Source organism: Antechinus flavipes, chromosome 1, assembly GCF_016432865.1.
Source record: "Antechinus flavipes isolate AdamAnt ecotype Samford, QLD, Australia chromosome 1, AdamAnt_v2, whole genome shotgun sequence".
Taxonomy (NCBI): Eukaryota; Metazoa; Chordata; class Mammalia; order Dasyuromorphia; family Dasyuridae; genus Antechinus; species Antechinus flavipes.
In genome coordinates, this window is record NC_067398.1 from 16,961,456 (window position 1) to 16,983,513 (window position 22,058).

Here is a 22,058-nt window from a genome sequence, read left to right on the forward strand (position 1 = left end):
CAATGAAAACATTAAATCATGCTTCTGCGCCAATCGACATTAAGGAGAATCTTTCTTTTGAAGTCTAGTTACTTCTTTTTTTTTTATAAAAATATGTGTTATATATTTTATTAACTGTTTTAAAAGTGATTTTATTATTATTATTATTATTTGCATTAGTCATTCAAGGTCTAGAATTTCTTAGTTTGACCTCATTTACTAGGAAATTTCAGCAAACTTTGTCAGGTTCTCAGTTTCCTCTTTAGATCAGAACCACCTTCATTTTTAGCTGTTACTATAAAGTCCTTCAGCCCTTTGTGCCTATTATGAAATTGACTCTGTAATTATGCTAACAAATAGAAAAAATAAATTGTCATCATTTAAGATCATGCCTTTAAAACTGTTACTTTATTTGAAGATAGACTAATGCTTTATCCCTCAAAATTGATTTTTATTTCCAATGTGTGGTCTTTTATTTTCTTAACTTTTATAAACAAGCAGTGCCATATTTGGGAAAAGAATGCATATGGCCCTCATACCTAGCATCATGCTGGCACACAAGGCTTGGGTTTCAGAATAGTGAACTATTTTTAGCATATATGGTAGCTAATTTCCTCTTGATGGGTAATGAGAACAGATTTTAAAATAGCCTTTACTTCATCTTCTTAAAAGATGTTGAAATTAAGTTTGTTTGAAGGCCTGACACTTTAAAAGAGGATAAACCTTAGGAAGTCTTCAGTAAAACATTCCTGCTGCTAAGGTTTCAGTTTGCATGGAGTGGTAGAAAGCATGCTTTTGGCTCATTAGTGAAAACATGTAGCATAGCCTTAAGAATTCAGTTTTATTTAAAACTTGTAGAAATTCTTACCAACTTTCAGAGTTTCACTAACATGGTCTAATAGCTGATGAATCTAATAGAAAGTAAAACTGAAGGTCCATAACTCATACTGCTGCCCCTGTCGTGTCCCATTTTCTTGGACCTTGAACATGGATATTTGTGCCAACTGCGTGGTAGAATTGGTATCTTGGACATTGCTTTCTAGTTTGTAAGAGAATCAAACCATGTCAACAGGCATTTATTAAGGGCCTGCTGTGTACCAGACACTATGTTAAGCATGGGGGATACAAAAGCTGCCCCTGCTCCCGAAGAGCCCACGGTCTCATGGAAACATGGAGCTGCAAGGTCACCCCCAGTGTTTCACAAGAAAGCTCAGCTACTGCAGAAGGCCAGAAGCTGCTCAGAATTGGCAGCAGATAAACATCAGTGGTGTACGGGCTTCCTTATCCCTATGGTCTGGGGAGGGACGAGGCTGCAGCCTTGCAGAGCCAGGACTTGGGCTGGGGTATCTGGTGCTTTAGCCGGGCCTTGTTATTAGCAAGTCACGTTTCTCCTGTCCCCACCCCTGCCGTCCCCTTCAGTGTTTCCTCACATGTGTCCTCCCCATTCCCCCGTGCTCCCTGGGGAGGCTGTTCCATAGCCACAGCAAAAAACCCCTCCATCTGCTGGCGCCCTAAGGCCTGGCACCCAGGCACAAGGCGCCTCTGGCACCCTTTATGGCACGGTTGTGGTCTGAGAAAGCATCAGGATGCTCCCTGCACACCCCCCTGCCCCGTACTCCTCCCTCCCCACCCCCACTCCATTGCCTCTCTTCTTGGAGTCTCATTCCTTGCAGGTGTTTCACCCGGTCTGCTGCTTCCCATGGTGCTCTCTTTCCTTAAGGACTCCATGCCCCCTCCTTCATATCCAACCCCTCTCCTTGCTCCCTCCATCTGCTGTGGTGTGCACACCGAGGTGGACCTGCCTTGGGTCCTGACATTGCTCACCATGTCCATGTTGGTGAGCCCCAAATCCCAACGCTTAATCTTGTTTGCATTAAAATGCCCCACCCTGCTCTCCAGGGCCTCCCGGGCCAGCCTCCCTTGCCAAGCCCCCGTCTTAGTCTCCCCCATACCCTGCTGCACCGCTCTAGCTCCTGGCAATTTTCTCTCCCTAACCCTAAATCTCCCCCTCTCCCGTCCTTTCCTTCACTTGCCAGACTGACCTTCCCCAAGCCCAGCCCGAGTCACTTTCCTCTCAAGGAGGCTCTGGGTGCCCCGGTTTGACATCAGAAGTACATCAGAGCTGTCCCCCCCTTTCCCTCCCCACTCTCTGTCCAGGCCTCCTCCACCAGCTTCTCTCCTGACACCCGCTATCTTGCTGTTCCTCTCAGCCCTCTCTGCGTCGTGTGCACCCATTGTCCACCATGCTTGGAACACTCTCCCTTCTCCCTTCCACCTGCTAGCTCAGCCTGGTTCCTGCCCAGGCCCTGGGACATCTATGTGTGTGGGGGGTCTACTGTGTCCCCTCCCCTCCCTCCCAGACAGGGGGCCTTCCCATGACCTTTTGTCATGTCCCTTCTTCTGGGCCTGGACCACTTGGGCCCCATCGCCCTTAGGCCCCTTTCTCATGAGCTGGCTCTCTTCGTTTGGCTCCAGAGCCTTTTGTCTTTGCCGCACACTCCTTGTAGTCCCCTTGGTGCGCTGGGCTGTGTTATTTTTTTCTGGGACTCTAATCCTGACCTTCTCTTCATAATGTTGTAGTTATCATGTGTCTGTCATTCATTTTCAGTACAAAATAATATAGTTAGGTTGGCAGCTCTAGGTTTTCTACCATTGCTCGGTTGCTGGACCCCTGCTCTAGATCAGGTTCTTTGCTTATCAGGTTCAGGACCACTTTGTTCCCCTTCCCCCAAAACTATATGGCTTTATATCCAAATAGGCTTTCTGATCTAAAAGTATGTTGATCAGTCACTTGTGTGATGTCATTTACATTCAGACTAGTCCAAGCACTCCACAGCTGGGCCGTGTGTTTGTCTTCCCCTCCAGCACCGACTATTCCTGTCACTTGTCATCATGTCAGGATGCGTAGAATGAGGTGAAACCTCCGTGCTCAGTTTCTTTTATTATTTGTGATTTGGAGCATGTTTTCATGGCAGTCAGAAAGCTGGTATTTAACCCCTCTATGCTAGGGCCTGTTGTAGGTACACAGGATACAAATAGAAAATGAATGAAACATTCCCCATCTCAAGGACATGTTCCGTCATAATTTTATTAGTGTTTCAGAAGGAATACACAGTAACAAGGGAGGTTGCTTAAAGTCTGGGGGCCCTGGAAAGGCTCAGTGCAGAAGTTGGGAGGGAGGACGGCAGCAGCTGAGGCAGGGGAAGGGAAGGAGAGTCGTGTGTCTCAGGAACAGAGAGAAGGCCACTTGGAGACACCATTGGGAAGAGGGAGTTGGAAGGAAGATGGAGCAGGCCTGAAGCAGGCTGGCTCAGATACCTTATCCTCATGGTCACTCTGGCAAGTAGGTGCTATTATTATGCCCATGTAACAGATGAAGCAATGGAGGAGGAGAAACTGAGGGACTTAGGTTGCCCAGCCAGTACGTGTCTGAGGAAAGATTCCGCCTCCAACTTTCCTGACTCTAGGGCCAGTGCCCTTTTCATTGGGCCACCTAACAGTGTGAGAGAAAGAGATGAGCCGTTTGGAGTGACCACAAAATGCATAGGCTATGTGGAAGTCAGTCCTTGAAGCATACTCTCTACCTGCCTAGTTCGAGTTCTCCTTAAATAAATCAAGAATTAATCAAATGACCGGGATCCAGTCAGTCCTTTTGGCTGAGCAGCATTGCCTTTGTTAACTGAGATTCCAGTAAGAAGTTGTTCCTTTCAAAATCTCCCACACCCATGAAGCTCAGTCTTTATAATCAAAATACTTAAAATTCATTGCCAGGAACCTTTGTGAAACTCTGGAGTTCACTGTTAGTGGTGCTTTTCCCCCCTAATAAAACGTGATTTGGTAAAGAAGGCTTCTCTGCTACGTAATAATGGCTTTAACTTAGCTGAGACAGAATGATCCTTGGAAAATGGAAGTGTGGGAATCATTTCTATTCCCTAGTATTTTTAGAACTCTTAACTTGAGAAACCTCCTAGAGCCAACCCCGACCCAGGTAGAGAATTCATAACTTTCCTAGTTACTGGCTCCTTTTATGAGCTTCCACTAATCAGATGTATTTTAGTGATGCTCTCCTTAATTTTTTTTAATGCTGCTGATTTATGATGTGCTAAACTGAGTTGACTTTAAAAGGAAAGTGTTTTGAGTTTCAGTTTTTTTTTTTTTTTTCCAGTTTGTAAATAAGTATTGCCAAGGCATTTTCAGTCTTGTGGCTTTGGCTGTTTATCTATTTGAGTCAGGGTTTTTCATCCATGTTGTTCTGCAAATCTGGTTCTTTTGTTGGAGTGGTTTTTTGACAATAGCAAAGTGAGTTGTCATGGCATTTCACTTGGCAAGGGAGCAGCATTGAGCTCTGGGCTCCAGCTCTGAGCCACATTAGTGTTTAATCTTAGCAGTGACATTCCATTTTGGAACAGGGCTGCAAAAGGAGGAGACCCAGAAGCCTCCACTCATTTAATGAGCTCTGCAGAGAGACGACTGTTGAGGTGAAATAAGTTTTGCAAAATGATTTGATGTTAGTAGGTTTTTCCTTTTTTTCCCCCTCTTTTCCCCCGGCAGAGAATCAAGCGAAGGAAAAGGAGTGTGATTTGTCTGATACTCTTAGCCCGAGTAAGGAAAAGAGCAGTGACGACACCACAGGTAAGTGTGGATGTGGTATGGACAGCTGTGTTTCTTCGTCAAGGACTCTGGAGATTACTCTGTTTGTCAGGGTCTTTGGGATCTGTTTCCTGTAGAAGCCATAGTTTCATAATTTATAGAAACAAGTCATTCCCTAGGTAAAGTTTTAGGACATTTCATGCTAGTTCATTTGAGCTTCTTAAAAAAGAATATGTATATACATATTGCTTGTTAGTTATTCCTGGTTATTTGTTTTAATATTGTTAGGCTGGTTGCTGGTGGTTTGAATGCTAATATTAATAGTCCTTTTTTTCCACAGACGCCCAGATGGATGACCAAGATCTAAATGAACCTCTTGCTAAAGTTTCTCTACTAAAAGGTAGTTTTAATTTTTTTCCCAGTATTTTAAAGTATGATTTTAGATGATTTGTTTTTACAAGCAAGATATATAAAGTTTTTGTGTTAGTCTTTAAATATTTATCAAAATGTTATAGTAAGATTAGGCAAAAAAGTGAGGGTTATAATTGAAAACAGTATCTCAGCTCCGTGTCTTAATTTATATATTTATTTGTCAAATTGTATGATCAGGAAACAATGGGATGTCTTAGTCTCCTGCCAGGGAAAACAGGGAGAAGAGGAAAAGGCAGTTCAGTTGCTCTGCTTCCTTATAGGCACTGGTGCTCACGCTTTGCTCTTGGTAGAAATTCCAAACCCTTGGGACTTCTGTGCCACAAAATCTTGGGTTTTTCGATTCATTTAGTAGAGAAGAAAACCATGTCTCAATTCCACCTCTCCCCACCCTGGCCATATCATTGCTTCAGTCAATAAATCGATGTGTCTGAGTCCCCAAATTTGTTTCTTTTGAGGAGGGTTCACTCTACGTATCTGTTTCATTTTTCTAATGTCTGAAAAAGGAATGCTACTCTATTTTGTGCTTGTCATGGAATTAATTGGATAAGACACATCGAGGCTTTTGGATGGGTTGTTCAAAGTTATTTTTAGATAATTTATTAGAAAATCACTTTTTATTTAAAATTATATTGCTGTATTACAGTACATTCACCATAAGTTCTTACTTCCTTTATATTTTGAAGAAAGAACTTTAGAGTATTTGTCATTAGTTGTGATCTCACTTTGTTTTATTCTTCCAAAGGCAGAATAAAAATACCCTTTAAGTGCCAGTAGGAGCTAAAGTGTGACTAAGATGTGCTATTCATTGATCAACCTAAGGTGTGGGCAACCTGAGGAGGAAGAACAAAGAAAGCGAAAAGGAAAAGAGAAAAGAGTTAGTGAGGAAGGGGAAATGAAGGGAGTCTACTGAGGACACTCATTGTAAGATTATGAGTCGTTCCAGGGAGCTCTGCGGCTGTTTCTCTCATACCTGTTTTAAGCCAAGGTTAAAAAAGGGTAAAGCCTTGCCCTTGTATGTAACTGTCACCCTTGGTAGTGAAATATTGTTTTCTCAGTGATTGTGAAAGCATTTTGTAGCTTGATTTTTGACAACATTCTTTTGAGTTAGCTGGTGACAGTTCAAATGGCAAATTTCAAAGCAGGTGTGTGCCAGAAAATAAATCACTCCTGGAAGTGATCGATAGCAGTGGGAGTTTTTTGTTTTTGTTTTATTTGTTTTTTGGTTTTCCTATTCAGCTATTTTTCATTTTTCTTACGCTATATAAATTGTAAAAAATTATGTATTTGCCTTTTTAGAAGCACTTGTTAAGGGTTGGATATATAGAAGACTAGCTTATATACTTTGTAGCTTGTTTTTGTAATTAGTTTCAATAGCTTGATAGTATTTTTCTCAAAGTAAACTTCTAATTAATTAGGCCAAAACATTGACTTTGAGAGATCATATGGAGATATGTTGATTTAGTTTTTGTTGATTTAGTTGATTTAGTTTACAGAAGGGAGTTATATTGGCTTAGTTTGTGTGTCTTCTGGTGTGGACTTCTAGGTTTTTTTCTTCTTTTTTTCTTATTTTATAAACCCCTCATGTTTTATCTTATCACTATGATTTTGATGATTTTAATAAGAAAATTTAAAGTTAATGAGTATGTACTCCAGGTGGGAACAAAATACTTATGGCAATCACTTTTTCCAAATTGGGGGCCATTTCTCCTTCAAAGAGACGTCATGGGGAAAAAGAAAAATTGAAATCTAGCCTTGAATTTTGTCTTGAGAAGATATATTTTGAATCACTGATAAGTGTCCTCAGCCAAAGCCAACAGAATACTTGACTTTATATGTCTTTCTCATACAGTTTTATTGTAATAGTCATGATTTGTTAAAAGCTCTCTATAAATAGTAGCCATTAGGTTTTATTGATGAGGAAAAAATGTAGATGTTTGTGATGGCATTGGTTTCTTGGTGAAATTTGTGAATCCTAGTTTTAGCTTCTTTCCCATGGGTCATTTTTAATAAAACTTTAGATACATCTTTATCCACCTTTCTCATTTATGGAATCTTTCTCTTCTTAACAACCCTCCTCTCCCCCCCTCAGGGAGTGAAGTATATGTACTCCTTTTGAGGCTCATTCCAATTGTTGGTTATATTATATGGTCCACCTTTTTATTGCAGGCACTTAGTAATCTCTGGATCATCTCCTTTATTCTTATATTTTCTTTTCTATTTTCACTTGTTTGATTTTATCCAAAAACTTGTTGTCTTATGTAAACACTGATTTTTTTCTCTTCATTTCTAGTTTTCAGAGAGTCTATTCCCTAGGTAAAGTTTTCTACTTTCTCTTCTAAGTTACTTATTCTCTTTCCAGTTCTTTCTTTCATAGATTTTAGATTTTATTTTATTTTTTGTCTCTTGAAGTTCAGAGCTGGAAATCCTCTGGCCTCTGACATCTCAAGACACAGTATCAGACTTGGTTCTATGGGTGCCTGGGTTGTAGTATTTTGATTCCCCTGTGGCAGGGGTCTCTACTTTGGCTGCCTTTTGGACCGAAGGTCCTGTAGATCCTGCATACCTCTGTTCTCATTGGAAAGTGCCAGCTTGTTTACGTGCACAGGCTTCTCGCTGACTCCCAGGATGGAAGGAGTCCCTCACTGTAGCTTTTCACCAACTTTTTTTATTGTTGTTCAGTCTAGTGCAAATTTCAGGTTTTTGCTGGCACAAGTGCAAACTGGGCAGCCTGCCTCCATGTAGACAGCTGTCTTGGACCACAGTCTCTCCATTCTCAAGCAGTGGAGAACTTGGCTCACCGTTTTCTTTGCGACTCCCATACATACACATGTCACTCGGCCCTAGGTCATCCTGCTTTCCAGGTGCTCTTGAATCTCTCACCAGGATGTCTTACTCTCGGGTTTTGTGGTCACCCATAACCTTGCAGTCTCCACAAATCCTTGCCTTGCTCTTTCATCTTAGAGCCTCCAGTATTCACTCAGCAGTGGCTGTGAATACTGCCCAGCGTCAGACACACCTTCTCTGTTCTCTCTCTGCTTCTTCGTTCCCTTTCTTGCGGCTTCTCTTGCGTCATTTCATGGCCTGCCTTTGGGCCAGTTCAGTGCAGCTGGGAACCGTCCTCAGACCTTCTAGTGCCCCGGCCCCTGTGCTTGTCACCGATTGTCTTGCCAAACGTCGCTCTCTTGCTCCTCCTTGACTTCTTCTCCAATGGAACCAGATACTGTTGGGCAATGTCACCCCACAGACCCGCAGCCATGTTTTTGTGGCTACTAGCTCCTGCTATGCCTGCATTTGGGTCTTTGCCATGAGTTTCAGGAGGTGGTCTCTTGAGTTGTGGCCTCTGTTCTTATGTCTCAGGTGTCATTTCTACTGTTAGATGAAAAAACAGAAAATCTCTGTGTGAACTTTTAACCAGGATCTGTGATACATGGTTTAAATGGTACTGTAAGGCTAAACAGAACTGCTGGAATATCTCACTTGTTACATTCACAAAAAAGAAAATCAGTCAGTTTTTGTTATAATTTCTTATTTTTAGAAATGTAATCTCAAATGAATTGTTGATGTTATGTTGTGCATACCAGCCTAAAAAATGATTCTTAGTTCTCATTTTGACTCAAAATAGAATGCTTTGGAAAATGCAACATATCTGGAGGGTGTTTAGAATATTTTAAGTTTTCTCATGTAGATGCATATGAAATAAAGTTTTGCAAGGCAGAATTCCTAGCATAGTGCTCTGCACATGTTCAGTGCTTAAAAAATATTGTATTGAAGTGATTGCAACTATCTTAGCTCTTTATAACTTGAAACATAAAAGAATTGCTCATGAGCTTTCATTTCTAGAATTTGAACTCCTCATCAGCTTTTTTTTTTTTTTTTTTTTTTTTTTTTTTTTGTGGTGGTTGTTCAGTTGTTTTTCAGTTGGTTGATAGTTGTTCATGGCCTCATTTAGGACTTTCTTGGCACAGATACTAGAATGGTTTGCCATTTCCTTCTCCAGCTCATTTTACAGATGAGGAAACTGAGACAAGGATCGTTACATGAAGGGTCACACTGCTGGTTAGCTGTCTGAGGCCAGATTTGAACTCAAGGAGATGAGTCTTTCTCATTCAAGGCCCAACACCCTATTTGTGTAGTTGCCTTTTGATTTTTAAAGGAGAGTTCAGTTGACCCCCTAGTTATTATAAGAGTAACTAAGGGATAGCATGAAACCTCTGGTTTATATCAATACAAGGACAACATAATTCATATTGAAGGACATTGAATATTTATAGTATTTAATTTTACCTTTAACTAGCCTTGCCCTTTCAGTGCCAAAACTGGGGCCCTGTGAGCTCGGTGTGGTGGGAGTGGAGCCAGGCTACAGCACGCTAATGAGACATTTTCCCACATAAGTATCTGAAGCATGATGAGCACTTGTCCAAACCTAGTAGTGCATACAAATGGGCTCATTAGTAAATAGTGAAGTTTTGACCATTGTTATTCTAAATAAAGGCTCTACAAACATTTATTGGCTTATATATGGTTGTTTTTATTGGTTATTCTCATTAAATTATGTAATTTTGTTGGGGCTTCTATTTTGTTTCAGGGACTTCTATTTTTTATGTCTCTTAGCTGATAAGAATATCGCAGTGCTTATAGTATTTTATAAATATCATTTGATGATTTGCCCCAAATACATTTCTGACATGTTTTTGAAAGTCTTTCACTTCAGTGATTTAAGTAAAGTGAATAACAGGATTTCTATAACTAATTACAATGCCTATAATAATATAATTATATGTAAGATTCTTTAGGTAAAATCATGACTTGAGATGGGTATTGTACAATAAAAACCTATTGTTGTTAGCCTAAAAGTAAAGTACTAGTCTTGTCCCCAGTGCCTCCAGTATTAGAGATGAAGGACTTAGTCTACATGGGCACTGTGCTTTAAGAAAATCTAACCTTCAGTAGTATTATAATTACCATTTTCAAATTATAATTTAGTAGTATTATAGAATATAAAATTATCATTGATACTAATTATTTACCATAGGCATCAAATTTTTGATTTCCTATTGTATAACTCTACATTGAACAAGGCACTATAGGACATTCTGAAGACTGCATGATCTTCACCTGCAAGTTTACTGTTGGTGGAGCTAAAGAGTGAACCCTACCCTTAAACTCCTCCAAACAGTGTTTGAGGAAAGGAAGGGGCATTAGGCAGTGTGACTCCTAGGAGGTGAACAGGATTTCAATTCCAAATTCTAGCTCAATCTGCATCCTGAAGAACAACAACCAGATCAGGTATCCCAAAACCAGAGGGAAGCCTAAGTTCTGTGTTTGGTACCCCAGAACCAGCAGATCTTCCTTTAGAGCCCAAGAAGATCTAACATGTCTTGTGCCTTACCCCAGTTAAGGAATTTGCAGCATTCAGACCAGAGAAAGAACCCCTGGATCAGACTACTTTGGGAGCACTGAAAACCCCTCCTTTGTGCTATCCCTGAGATCTTGGCAATACATAATGCTTAATACACTCTTCCCTCCGCCCCCACCTCCACTCCCCCAATCAAAAGTAGCAAAAGTATCAGCCCACATCTTCCCTCAGGAATTGTGCAGATTCCAACCCTGAGTTCAAGTTTGAAATAAGAAACTAGGTTGAAAGAATGAGGAAACAGAAAAAAAAAAGAGAACACCATTATAAAAAAATTAAATAAATGAGAATAAAAAGCCCTACAACTATATGACAGCCCAGAAACTCAAGAGACAAATAGAAGAGAATGGCTTCAAAAGACATAGAAGAATGCCTCAAAGAAAAGTGCAACTTGGGCACAAATTCAACTAGAATTCAAAGAATTGAAAAACAAGAGCTTTAAAAAAAAAAAAAATTTTTTTTTTTTTATAAGTGGAATAAGAGCGCTTGAGGAGGTCAAAATGAAAAACAAAACAAAACTAAGAGCTGTGGAAGAACAAATTGGAAATGGAATTGATATCTTGGCCCAATACTTAAACAATTTTACCCAAGAATCAAGCTTTCTAAAAGTTAGGATGAACTGAATAGAAGCTAATCATTCCATGAGGCAGCAAAAAATGTTTAAAAAAAAATTAGATTAAAAAGTAAAAAACATATTTCATATCAAAAAAAACAAAAACAAAAACAACTGACCTGGCAAACAGACCTGAAAATCGCTGGACTTAACTTGAAGATCATGACCTCCCCAAAAAAGAGTCTAAACATCACATTTCAGGAAAACTGCCTAGATCTCTCAGAACCCAAGGGCAAAATAGAAGACTTGATCATGATCTTAAGAATGGAAAGAGAGGTTACGAGTGAATACAGGCAATACTTCAACCTAGGACTTGTTCCTAGATCATGATCCTTGTTATAGGTACTTGAACAATGGAATAACAGAAATAAAAGGTGTTTCAGAAAGCCTTTTTGTCCAAGATTATTTTAAAAGATAGATGGGAGGTGGGAACAGAGATTGAGTTCAAGAAAGCTAGTGTCCAAATAGCAATGGCTTGAGCCCCAGCCCTTATAGTGTCAGAAAAGAAATCAGTTGTGATCATTCTTGATCTGAAAAACAAAAAGAGGAGTATAGATTTATTTTTCAAGTCAGTTGTTTTTCTATGATGACATTTCACATTGTCTTCTATTTTTTCATTCTTTTGGCTTTGTTTTATTGTTTCTTGATTTTCCATGAAGTCATTCACTTCCATTTGCTCACTTTTGATTTTTAAGAAATTATTTTCTTCAGTGAGCTTTTGTGCCTCTTTTTCCATTTGGCCAATTCTACTAGGAGTTGTTTTCCTCCTTATATTCATGCCTCCCTCTTCTCACACTCACTACCCCCAATTTGGTCAATTATACTCTTTAAGGAGTTTTTTTTTCTTTAGTGAATATTTGTGCCTCTCTTTCCATTTGGTCAGTCCTGCTTTTTAAGACATTCTTCTCATTGGCTTTTTGTATTTCCTTTATCATTTGGCTTGGTCTGTTTTTAAGGTGTTAGTTTCTTCGGTATTTTTGTGTTCCTTTTCAATCTGTTGACTTGTTTTTCATGATTTTCTTGGATCACTTTCATTTCTCTTCCTGATTTTTTTTCTCCATCTCTTACTTGATTTTCAAAATCCTTTTTGAGTTCTTTCAAGGCCTGAGACCAATTCAGATTTTTCTTGCAGGCTTTGGATGTAAGAGCTTTGATTTCATTATTTTCTGAGTGTATGGTTAGGTCTTCCTCAAGGAGACCTAAAGGTCATCATTGTAACCTTCTATGGTTAGAATCTTTTCCTGTTTTTTGCTCATTTTCTCAACTTTTTATTTGACTTTTAACTCTGTTAATTTAGACCCTGCTTCCAGGCTGGAGGGTGCAACTCCCTCAAGCTTCAGGGCTTTTTTTTACAGCCATTTTCAGAGAACCTTCCAGAGCCTTTTAAGTTTCCTGATCTTCCAAGACACTGTAATCTAAGGAGAAGGGTTTTACTGCTCTCCTGGCTCGTGCTCTTTTCTGCCCTGGAGTTGTGAGAGGATCTGCCCCGCATTGTGGCTGCAAGCTCTGATGTGCTGGTGCTGCCCCTCACCTGGGGCTGTGCCAGATGGTCTTGCCCCTCCCAGGGTGGCCCACCTTTCCCTGCCTCTCTTTCCTGCTCACCTGCTACTTTGGCTTGGACTGGAGATGGTCTCACTCCATCTTTGTGTGGGCTCCCTGCTCTTGACTTACTTAGTCATGGTGGTAAAGCCTTTGGAGGTGTGTGGGGGAGGGCTCCTCCAGTATGGCTCTGCCGCCATCATTATTCTCGGAGGCTTGGGCCTCTGTGGCCTCCTCCATGAGACCCTTGGTGGCCCTGGCGCAGTGGAGTTTGCTGAGGGCATCCATGAGGTGTGTGGGCACTGGGGCTGGGCTTTGCCAGCTATTTCTGTGACAAGATCAGCTGGCCACAGTGCCTTCCTCTTCCTTACGAGTTCTCTGCTGGTTTTCCTCTTCCTCTTGGAGTGGGTGTGAAGGATGAACGGTAGCTGATGTGACTCTGTGCAAATGGTGCGGGGTCACCACGGTTGGAGACACAACTCTTGGTGAGGGTGAGGGGGTCGTTCTAGGGCCCCAGACTGCCTTGCAGGGGGTGCCCACCTGCACTAGTAGAAGGAGTTCCTCATCCCAGCCCCTTTAGGTGATGCTTCCTCCAGGCATCTTGGGCTTCAGAGTGCTGAGCCTCTCATTATCCAGATGAGAAAACAGGCTCAGGGATGAAGGGCAGAGCCAGAATTTGAACCAGGTCTTTCAAGTCCAGGATGTTGTTTCTGGTGTCTCCTAGTAGTTACTAGGTGTTTTTTTCTTTTCTTTCTAGTAATGCTTTCCAGAATAGTTAGGAGGTTAAAACATTTTAGAATTTGCAGATAAAATTATTTCCTGACTTACAACTTGTTAAAACTTGTTACCTAGTTTAATGAATCCATTCAGGCAACTGGATTGTCAATGAATTGAGTACTGGGCCTGAAGAAGTTAGGAAAGGTCTGAGTTCAAATCCAGCCTTAAGCATTGACTAGCTGTGTGAACCTGGACACTTAAATTGTTGTTGTTACTTATTGTTGTTATTATTATTATTTACTTTTGCCACTATCATGTAAATATTCATTATTTTCTGCTGTAACACGCCAGTTTTTTCAGGGGATTCTGCAGTATCTAGGACTGCTTAGCTCTCTTACTGTTTTCCATGGCTGCTTCTTCACTGCCTTGGGCCTGCTCTCTCCCTCTGCTGCCACTTCTACCAGCCACCATGTCTCTGCGGGCATTCCTTTTCTTCTCATACTCTCTTTTTCTGATGCTTGGCACAAACAGCTACGACTGGCTAAAAATGCTACCCCCTGCTCCCTTTAGACCACTCACATTTCATCGTCTAGAGTCTTCTGCGCTCGCAGCTCTTTTTAGGGTTCAGAGTGCTTGGGTGTATAGTAGCCAGATGATGAAGATGTTGCTGTATTTTGCTGCTTGCTGTGCTGTGCTGAGATAGACCTAACTGGAAAAAGATTGCACTGATAATTTACTTTTAACTTACAATTAACTCATTGTGAAGACATACTCCAGCTAACTCTGCACGCCTAACAGGAAAGAGGCTGCTTCTCATTAGGAGTAGAGGTGAATGTGTTATGCTAACTTTGGCTTTAAACCCCATGTTTTTATCAGATGAATTGCAGGGGGCCCAGTCTGAAACTGAGACAAAGCAAGACATTCAGCATCTTCACAAGGAGTTGATTGAAGCTCAAGAGCTAGCTAGATCGAGTAAACAAAAATGCTCTGAACTTCAAGGTGAGACCGAGATTGATTTGCCTCTTCAGTGGCCGCGTTAACGATGAGATGATGAAAGAAGAAAAAACATTAGTCTAAAGCCTTCTGTTTTCAGTCAGTTAAGACTTAATTTGATGACCCAGGATAAATTATTCTAGCCAGGGTCTAGGCCCTAAGTGGGAGAGCATGAGTGCTCCCTCTGCCTCCTTATTTCTAAGGGAGTTTTCTGTGCCGCAGCCGTACGGCGTTCCAAGTCTTCAGCTAGCGCTGTCCACAGCCACTCCTCTTGTCACGTCTTCCCATCCTTGCCTCCTAGAAGATCATAGAGAGAGAATCAGAGGCCGCGATAACTGAGCCTCCACAACAGCCTTTCAGGCTAGACTAAACAGTACTGTAAAGAGGGAACAAGGAAATCCCTATTCCTGCTGCCTTTTCTTTAAGTAATTACTGATGTTGTAGCACTATATTCTTCCAAATATAGGGAAATGTTGGGCTAAAATGAAACATTTGTAAATCACTTTTAAAATTTCTTCTGAGGGACCTTAGCTATTTTTAATGGGCAAATCATAAATTAATACGGAGCAGGTGAGTCACTTGTCTTACTGTGTCTTTCAAATGTCAACATGTCAGTAAGTAGACAGCACTTGCTTTGTGCCCAGCGCTATGTAGATATAGAAATATCTTGTTGCCAGTTTTCTGAACGTAACCCTTTTTATTTTTGAGAGCAGTGAACGGTTCTTTTATAACATGTTCCTTATAAATAGCACACATCTTTGAAATAGGCAATTTAATAAACTGAATAAATCGGGTTGCCCTGGCATCAAGTTCACGTCAGTTCAACAAAGCAGAGAGCTGAGTTCTGAACAGCCAGAATGCCATGTAGAAACGTGAACCTCAAGAGGTTCAGAGTCCTAGGTAAGGAGGGACAGGTCTTTGCTAAGGAGGGTGTCAGGACTGGCCTTTGTGTCAGGAAGGAGCATTTGTGCTGGTCATTGACTACTTATTCGTGTGCTACTAAAATGTTTAAACTGCTTGCCTAACAATTGAGATTGGTTACTTAATTTTGGTTTTCTACAGTAAACTTTTGATGGGCATTTCACTTAAAATGTTGGGCTGGTCAACTCTAAGATTGAGTTTGTTATTTGTTTGTTAAAGTAGGTCGCTTTTACTTTCATTTTTAGCTCTTTTGGAAGAAGAAAGAAAAGCCTATCGAATGCAGGTTGAGGAGTCTACAAAGCAAATACAAGTTCTCCAAGGTATGAAGCAATTTATTTGAAGATGAGGGACAGTGACGGCTGATCACCGCCTCTCACAACCTCCTCTTCTGTCCTTTGTCTAACTTGCTATTAATGAAATTAATGAAATAATGAAAGAGCCATGAATTTTACCTTAAAAGGTGAAAAAGACTTCAATTATTTAATTTTGATTTGCATTGTTAGGTGAGCATTTTTGCATGGTCACTCTCACTGAATAAGAAATCTTAAGGTCCAGACTCTTCACGGGGGAATAATCCATCATCCTTCATCTTTAAAGGCTATTACTTGTGATGACTCAAGATATTGTATAGAATGCTGATGAACAGCTCTGTTTTATGCCTCATCTGATATTTGTTATTAGAAAAACACTGAACAAACTGGGTGAAGGAAAAATGTAGACTCTTGATAAGCAAATTGAATGGACATTTTATAAAGCTGTTCAGTCTCTAAATCTTGTAAAGATACTATTGTTTGAACAGTGATCGGAGCCCAGAATGAATAGGAAGAAGAAGAAAATAGACTAAGTTGTCTAGTAAATATCACTATGCTTTTGTCTATCCTAAGCTAGTACTCTTTGATGTAAATTTAAAAACTGTTTTTTTTTTTAACCCTGATATTTTTCTTGGTACAACATGGCTATGAATCATGAAATATCACAATCTTCAGACCATCAAGGTTATGGGTGACTTTGAAGACAGTGTGTGATGTATTTTAATAGACCTCAGGATATATGACCAGTGATAATTTAAGCATAGAAAGTGGATTAAAAGGCAACAGAATACAGGAACAGGAAATAGAACAGAACCAAAGATAGCAGGATATGTGAGGAATTTTTCCCTAGTGCCCATCCGTAATAAAAGGTATAAAGAAATCCAGTATGTTAAATGACAAACACAGATAAGTTGACTTGGCTAATATTAGAAGGCAAAGTCCTTATCGTTATCCCAGTACCACTGAGCAAACCCCTCAGGTTCTGAAATGAGAACAAAGATCAGGAGGGTTAGATCCTGGGATGCTGAATAGTCGTACAGAGAAGCATAGAATTTTTCACTTAAAAGAGTCAGAATTCAAAAATATCTTGAAAAGCTAGAACATTGGACTGAAACTAATAAAAAATTGAAGAAGGATCAATATAAAGTTTTAATCTTTGATTCATAAAAGGCCACTTCAGAAGTACATTGGCAGTGAGTGGGAGGTGTGGAAGGGGGGAGGTGGAATAGATATGGTCAACCAGCAATTCCATACATCTTACTAGAAATCAAAGAGAGAAACACAGAAACAAACGTTCCGGAGCTCAAGAGCTTACATTTTTCTTGAGAACAGAAAGAGAGGTGCCACACATTTTGTTTGGGTAAAGTAAAAGGTGATTATAAGAGAAGAGGGAGCATGAGCCACTTGAGTTTCTAGGAAGTTTTCATAAAGGAGGTCATATTCTCAAGCTAAGCATGGAATATAAAAAAGGATTCTTTCACTATGGATGATCTTATTCCTTTTAATTTACTCTTTATCTGAAACTTGGGTAATCATATTCATATAGGACTGTGGTTTTGTCTAGGGCAGGATGGAATCTTCCCTTTTAAAATCACAATAACCCTGTCTTGGTCCTGGATGACTAAGTGCCTTTCAAAATACCTCTTGGTCCATTGGTCAGAGAGAAAAGGAAAGAGCTGAGTGGACTACGAAATCTGAAGTTCATTCCTGTTATCCCTCATATCCTTTTCCTTTTTAGCCCAGTTGCAGAAATTACATACCGATATGGAGAACCTTCGGGAAGAAAAGGAAAGTGAAATCACGAGCACAAAGCACGATTTGCTCAGTGCCCAGGATGAAATTCTGCTGCTTCAGCAAGTAGCAGACAAGGCTGCCTCAGAGCGGGACATTGACATCGCTTCCTTGCAAGTCGAGCTTCAGAAGGTTCGGGAGGAACTGGAGCGGTGGCGGAAGACAGCCTCCGAGTACGAGCAGGAGATCCTCAGCTTGCAGTCCAGTTTTCAGCTCCGCTGCCAGCAGTGCGAAGACCAGCAGAAAGAGGAGTCCTCCAGGCTGCAAGGTCAGTCAGCGTCGTGGTCATCAGAGTAGAGAATGCTAAAGGCACAAGTGGGCCTCTCTGGTAGCAACGGGCCATTTTCTTCCCCTATAATAGCTTATCCACTTTTTTAGGATTGAAGAGACAAAAATTATCATTTTTTTGCACATGATGAAATGGTATACTAGATGAATGCACCTTAGATAGCCAGCTAAAAATCAGTTAAAACAGTAACTTTACCAAAGTTGTGAGATAGGAAATAAATCCACTTAAATCATCAGCATTTTGGTTTTATTACCAATGAAGCCCAAGAGGAAAAGATAGAAAAATTCCCATTTAAAATAACTACATGTTTATTATGATTGTACACATATAATCCATATAAGATGGCTTGCTATCTTAAGGAGGGGAACAAAAATAAAAAGAAGGTTAACTACATTATGTTTAAAATAAATACTACATTTATTTGTTCAGTGCTATACAGTTCAAACAACTGAAGAATTTACCTTGTAAAGCCAGAACAAAAATCAAAAGGTCAGCAATTATCAAGGGAGATTTTGTACAAAGTGGGAAGGAAAGAGGTTTCATTGGGATAGACTAGATATACCACAAACACAGTAATATCTATAAATCAACAATTAGCAAAAGAAAATCACTGTTTGTCAAAATTTTGGAAAACATTTTGTTAGAAGTTAGGTATAGATCAACATCTCACATGCTATACCAGGATAAGTTTCAAATAGATATAGGACTTAGATGTAAAAAGTCATATTATAAACAAATTAGAGCATCAAAAAGGCAGTACCTTTCAGAATTATGAATAAGGGAAGACTTTGACTGAACAAAGAATTCAAGAGATCTTAGAAGATAAAATGGATAATTATAACAATTTTGATTATATGAAATTTAAGCGTTTGTATAAACAAAGCCATTGTAGTTGAAATTAGAAGGGAAACAGTTAATGGAGCCATGGGCTGGGTAGGTAGGTGGGATTTTTATAGCAAATTTCTCTGATTTCATTTCTAACATATATAAGGAACTAATTCAAATTTATAAGAATATGGGTCTTTTAGTATGTGAATATGGTAGAATACTACATCTAAAATGACAAAAGAATTGGCTCACGGTAACCCAGAAAGACTTGTCTGAACTGATGCAGAGGAAAGTGAGCAATCCCTATACCATTGTAGGGATAAAACAGCTTTGAAAGATTTCAGAATTCTGGTCAAAGCCGTCATCATTCACAGTTCCAGAAGATCAGTGATGAAGTATACTACTCTCATTTCGTGAAAGGTGATAGATCAATATAAAGGAGATATGAATTTTTGGACGTGACCTGTACATGAATTTATTTTTCTTCACTATGCATATTTGTAACAAGGGTTTTGTTTTTCCTTTTTTTCCCCCAGTGATTTGAGAGAAAGAAATAAATGCTTATTGACAGAAAAACAAAACAAAATGCAAGTTTTAAAATTATACTAGCTAAAAGTTATAAATGTTATGCTTCTTTAGGAATCATCAATTTTTCATCTGATGTTCACAAAGTAGATACTAGGGCTTTTTTTCCTTTTGATGTTAAAAAAGAGTATGTATAGAGATTTTAATGTTTGATGCTTTATGTAGCATCTAGTTAACCTCATTTTGCAGTGAAATAAACATATTTCAAATTCAAAAACTATTTTGCTACTAATGCCATGTTTGAAAAAAAATTTTTTAAACCAAGAATTTAACCTTTAGATTTCAGCAATTAAAAGAAAAATTTTGTTTTCACTGTATTTGTAAGGCAGTTTAATCCATTTTCCTCCAAAATTTTCTCTACTAACCTTGATAAAATTGCTTGACTTAAAAAAAAAAAAAGCCTCTGTGCACACACTTATAAAGATGAATAAAGGACAGACTTGGTGAGGGGGTCCGGCAGCATCTCTGCTCTATGTTCTGGTGGCTCCATTCTTCCATCTTCTGGACTGAGTGAGGGTCTAAGCCAGTCCCAGAATGAGCCAGGATGTCATCTTGGAGACTGCAGTAAAAACAGGCGGCCTCCTCCTTTTTGTTCCATCAGACATGAGGACAGGACTTGGATAATAAATTCTGGTGACTTTTCTGTTCTGTCCAAAAAGAATAACCATAACCATGTTAATGTTTGTAGCATGTCTTATAACAATTCTTTAGCCCTTGCCATATGGCTGGAGAAGCCTGTATTTGGAAACTCACTAAGCAACTGTGTTTAAAAGTGTATACCTCCATAGCTGTATTAGTCTAAATGTAGGCAACATAGTATATAATTATAATAAACATATCATTGACTGATGTTTGAAGCCTGTAATAAAGATGAAAGAGGGGCAAAAATCCATCTCTCTAGAAGACCTCAGGGTAAGAATTCACCAATAAAAAGTGACCATCCAAAATCTGAATATGGAGCCTACTGGATTTATCTGTTGTAAATTAGATTACGCTAGCAATATGAGATTTAAAGGCTATGAAGAAAATATAGCTCATCTGTATTTTAGTCCTCTTCAAGAGTATTAGGTCACTAATTTTAAAAGTGGCAGTACTTGTATGATGACCATTTCTAGAAGAAAACCCTAGATGTAAACTCTTCTGGAGAGGAATCATGTCTTCTGGTGATTTTTTTATTAGAATAAAGAGTCACAGTGTTCAGGAAAAAGTATGAACTCTTTCTTAGAGAGCATCTCTAATTCTTCTCACAATTTGCATGAGCTCTCCATGAGTCTTCCGTTTCCCAAAAGGATGAGTGTAAATCTGTTCTCCTTTGTCCTTTGTCTCATAATGAGATTCTTTCGTTGTCAGCTAAAAAAAAAAAAAAAAATCAAACATGACTTCCCTTTGTCATCCATAGAGCAACTTTTTTCTCTGATGATAAATATTCCCAGTATAGAAACTTTAATTTGGAAAGAAATTCTTTCATAGATAGTTTTGTAATTTAGAAAAGACTTTGTAGTTTTTTAAATTTTTATTTAAAATTTAATTTATTTAAAAAAATTTTTTATTCAGAATGTAAAAATAGGACCAGCATTTTTATTGAAGTCATACACTGTATGGGACTTTCTAAACTGATTTATTCAGTACCATTAGAATAAATGGATTAAATAGAGAGGAAGAAGTCCAAATAATTGCTCCTTCTTCAAGATGATAGTAATTCTGACAGTTGGGTGGGAAAAAGATTTGATTCTGAATGAATCTCAATCTATATCCATCTAATTTGTGTCTCACCCGCAAGTCCAAATAATGGTAAAATAAATAGAAAGCTTCTGATAATTTTTAAGGAAAAGTAAGGAATTTTCTTGATTAAGGTAACTGGATATATTCCCTCTTTGGGTTTTTGTTTTGTTTTTAATTTTAATTAATTTTAATATTTGATTTTCCCCAAAAATCATATATTAAAATAATTTTTAAAACATTAAAAAAAAACACAACATTTTGACTTCTAAATTCTATCTTCTCCTTCCCTCTACCCCTGAGATGATAAGCAATTTGGTAAAGTTTTTACTTATACAATTAGGTAAAACATTTCCTTATTAGTTGTTTTATATACAAAGATTCAAATTTTTTGAAAAAGAATGAAAGAAAGTTAATAATAGCATGCTTCAGTTTTTTTCAGATAATATCAGTCTTTTTCTGGAATTAGATAGTATGCTTCATAATTAGTCCTTTGGATTATTTTTAAATCATTATATTTCTGAGAATAGCTAAATCATGCACAGTTCTTTATTATATAATATTGCTATTGCAGTGTACAACATTCCCTTGGTTCTGCTTCCTTCAGTTTGTGTAAATCAGAAACCTTTTTCTGAAATTATTCTGCTCATTATTTCTTATAGCACAATAGTATTCCATCACATTCATATGCTATAGCTTGTATAACCATTGCCTAATCAGTGGTTTTTTTTTAGTTACTCTAAAAAAATTATTTTATTACACTATGGCATAATACTTTTTGGTTGACTAATTTGTAGGTGAGCTGGAGAAGTTGAGAAAAGACTGGAGTATATTAGAAGCAGAATGTCATTCTCTGAAAAAGGAAAATGTTTCACTTTCATCAGAACTTCAGCGACAGGAAAAAGAATTGCATAGGTATGTAATTCATAAGGGAAATGCAGGTTATTTCTTTATCTCAGGCCTTACATTAACTCTTTTTACATCTATATATATTTTTTGTAATGAAATGCTTACTATATTTCAGTTTGACACAATCAGCATTATTGATTCAATAGCTATTTTGAGCAAGGTATACTGGTCCGTCAATTATCTATAGCCAATATGTCATCCCACCCCCTGTTGTGAGCGTTAGTCTAGACTTCCTCAGGGAATGCTAATCTATTGCAATATTTACTTATAAATAAAGCATAATTGTGAATATGACTCTCCTAGAAAAATTTTGTCACATAGCAACTTGCAAATACAGATGGATTTTGCCTTATTCATGCTACTGAATCCGTCCACATATAGTATGTGCCCTACGTTTTGAATTCCAAAATACCATATGAAGAAAAGAGA

At 38.7% G+C, this 22,058-nt stretch overlaps 1 protein-coding gene across 12 annotated transcripts in view; it reads left to right on the forward strand.

The window, feature by feature from the left end:
- Positions 1-22,058, forward strand: part of SLMAP (sarcolemma associated protein) — a 125,927-nt gene that overhangs the window by 93,408 nt on the left and 10,461 nt on the right. For 5 of the 12 annotated variants that reach the window (XM_051979533.1, XM_051979551.1, XM_051979542.1 and 2 more), the window contains 6 exons: positions 4,531-4,611; positions 4,910-4,969; positions 14,160-14,282; positions 15,443-15,517; positions 17,247-17,567; positions 21,518-21,635. In XM_051979533.1, the coding sequence (XP_051835493.1) occupies positions 4,531-4,611; positions 4,910-4,969; positions 14,160-14,282; positions 15,443-15,517; positions 17,247-17,567; positions 21,518-21,635 (778 nt within the window). The remainder of the gene's footprint in view (positions 1-4,530; positions 4,612-4,909; positions 4,970-14,159; positions 14,283-15,442; positions 15,518-17,246; positions 17,568-21,517; positions 21,636-22,058) is intronic. The other 7 variants (XM_051979579.1, XM_051979606.1, XM_051979587.1 and 4 more) reach the window with 3 other exon arrangements.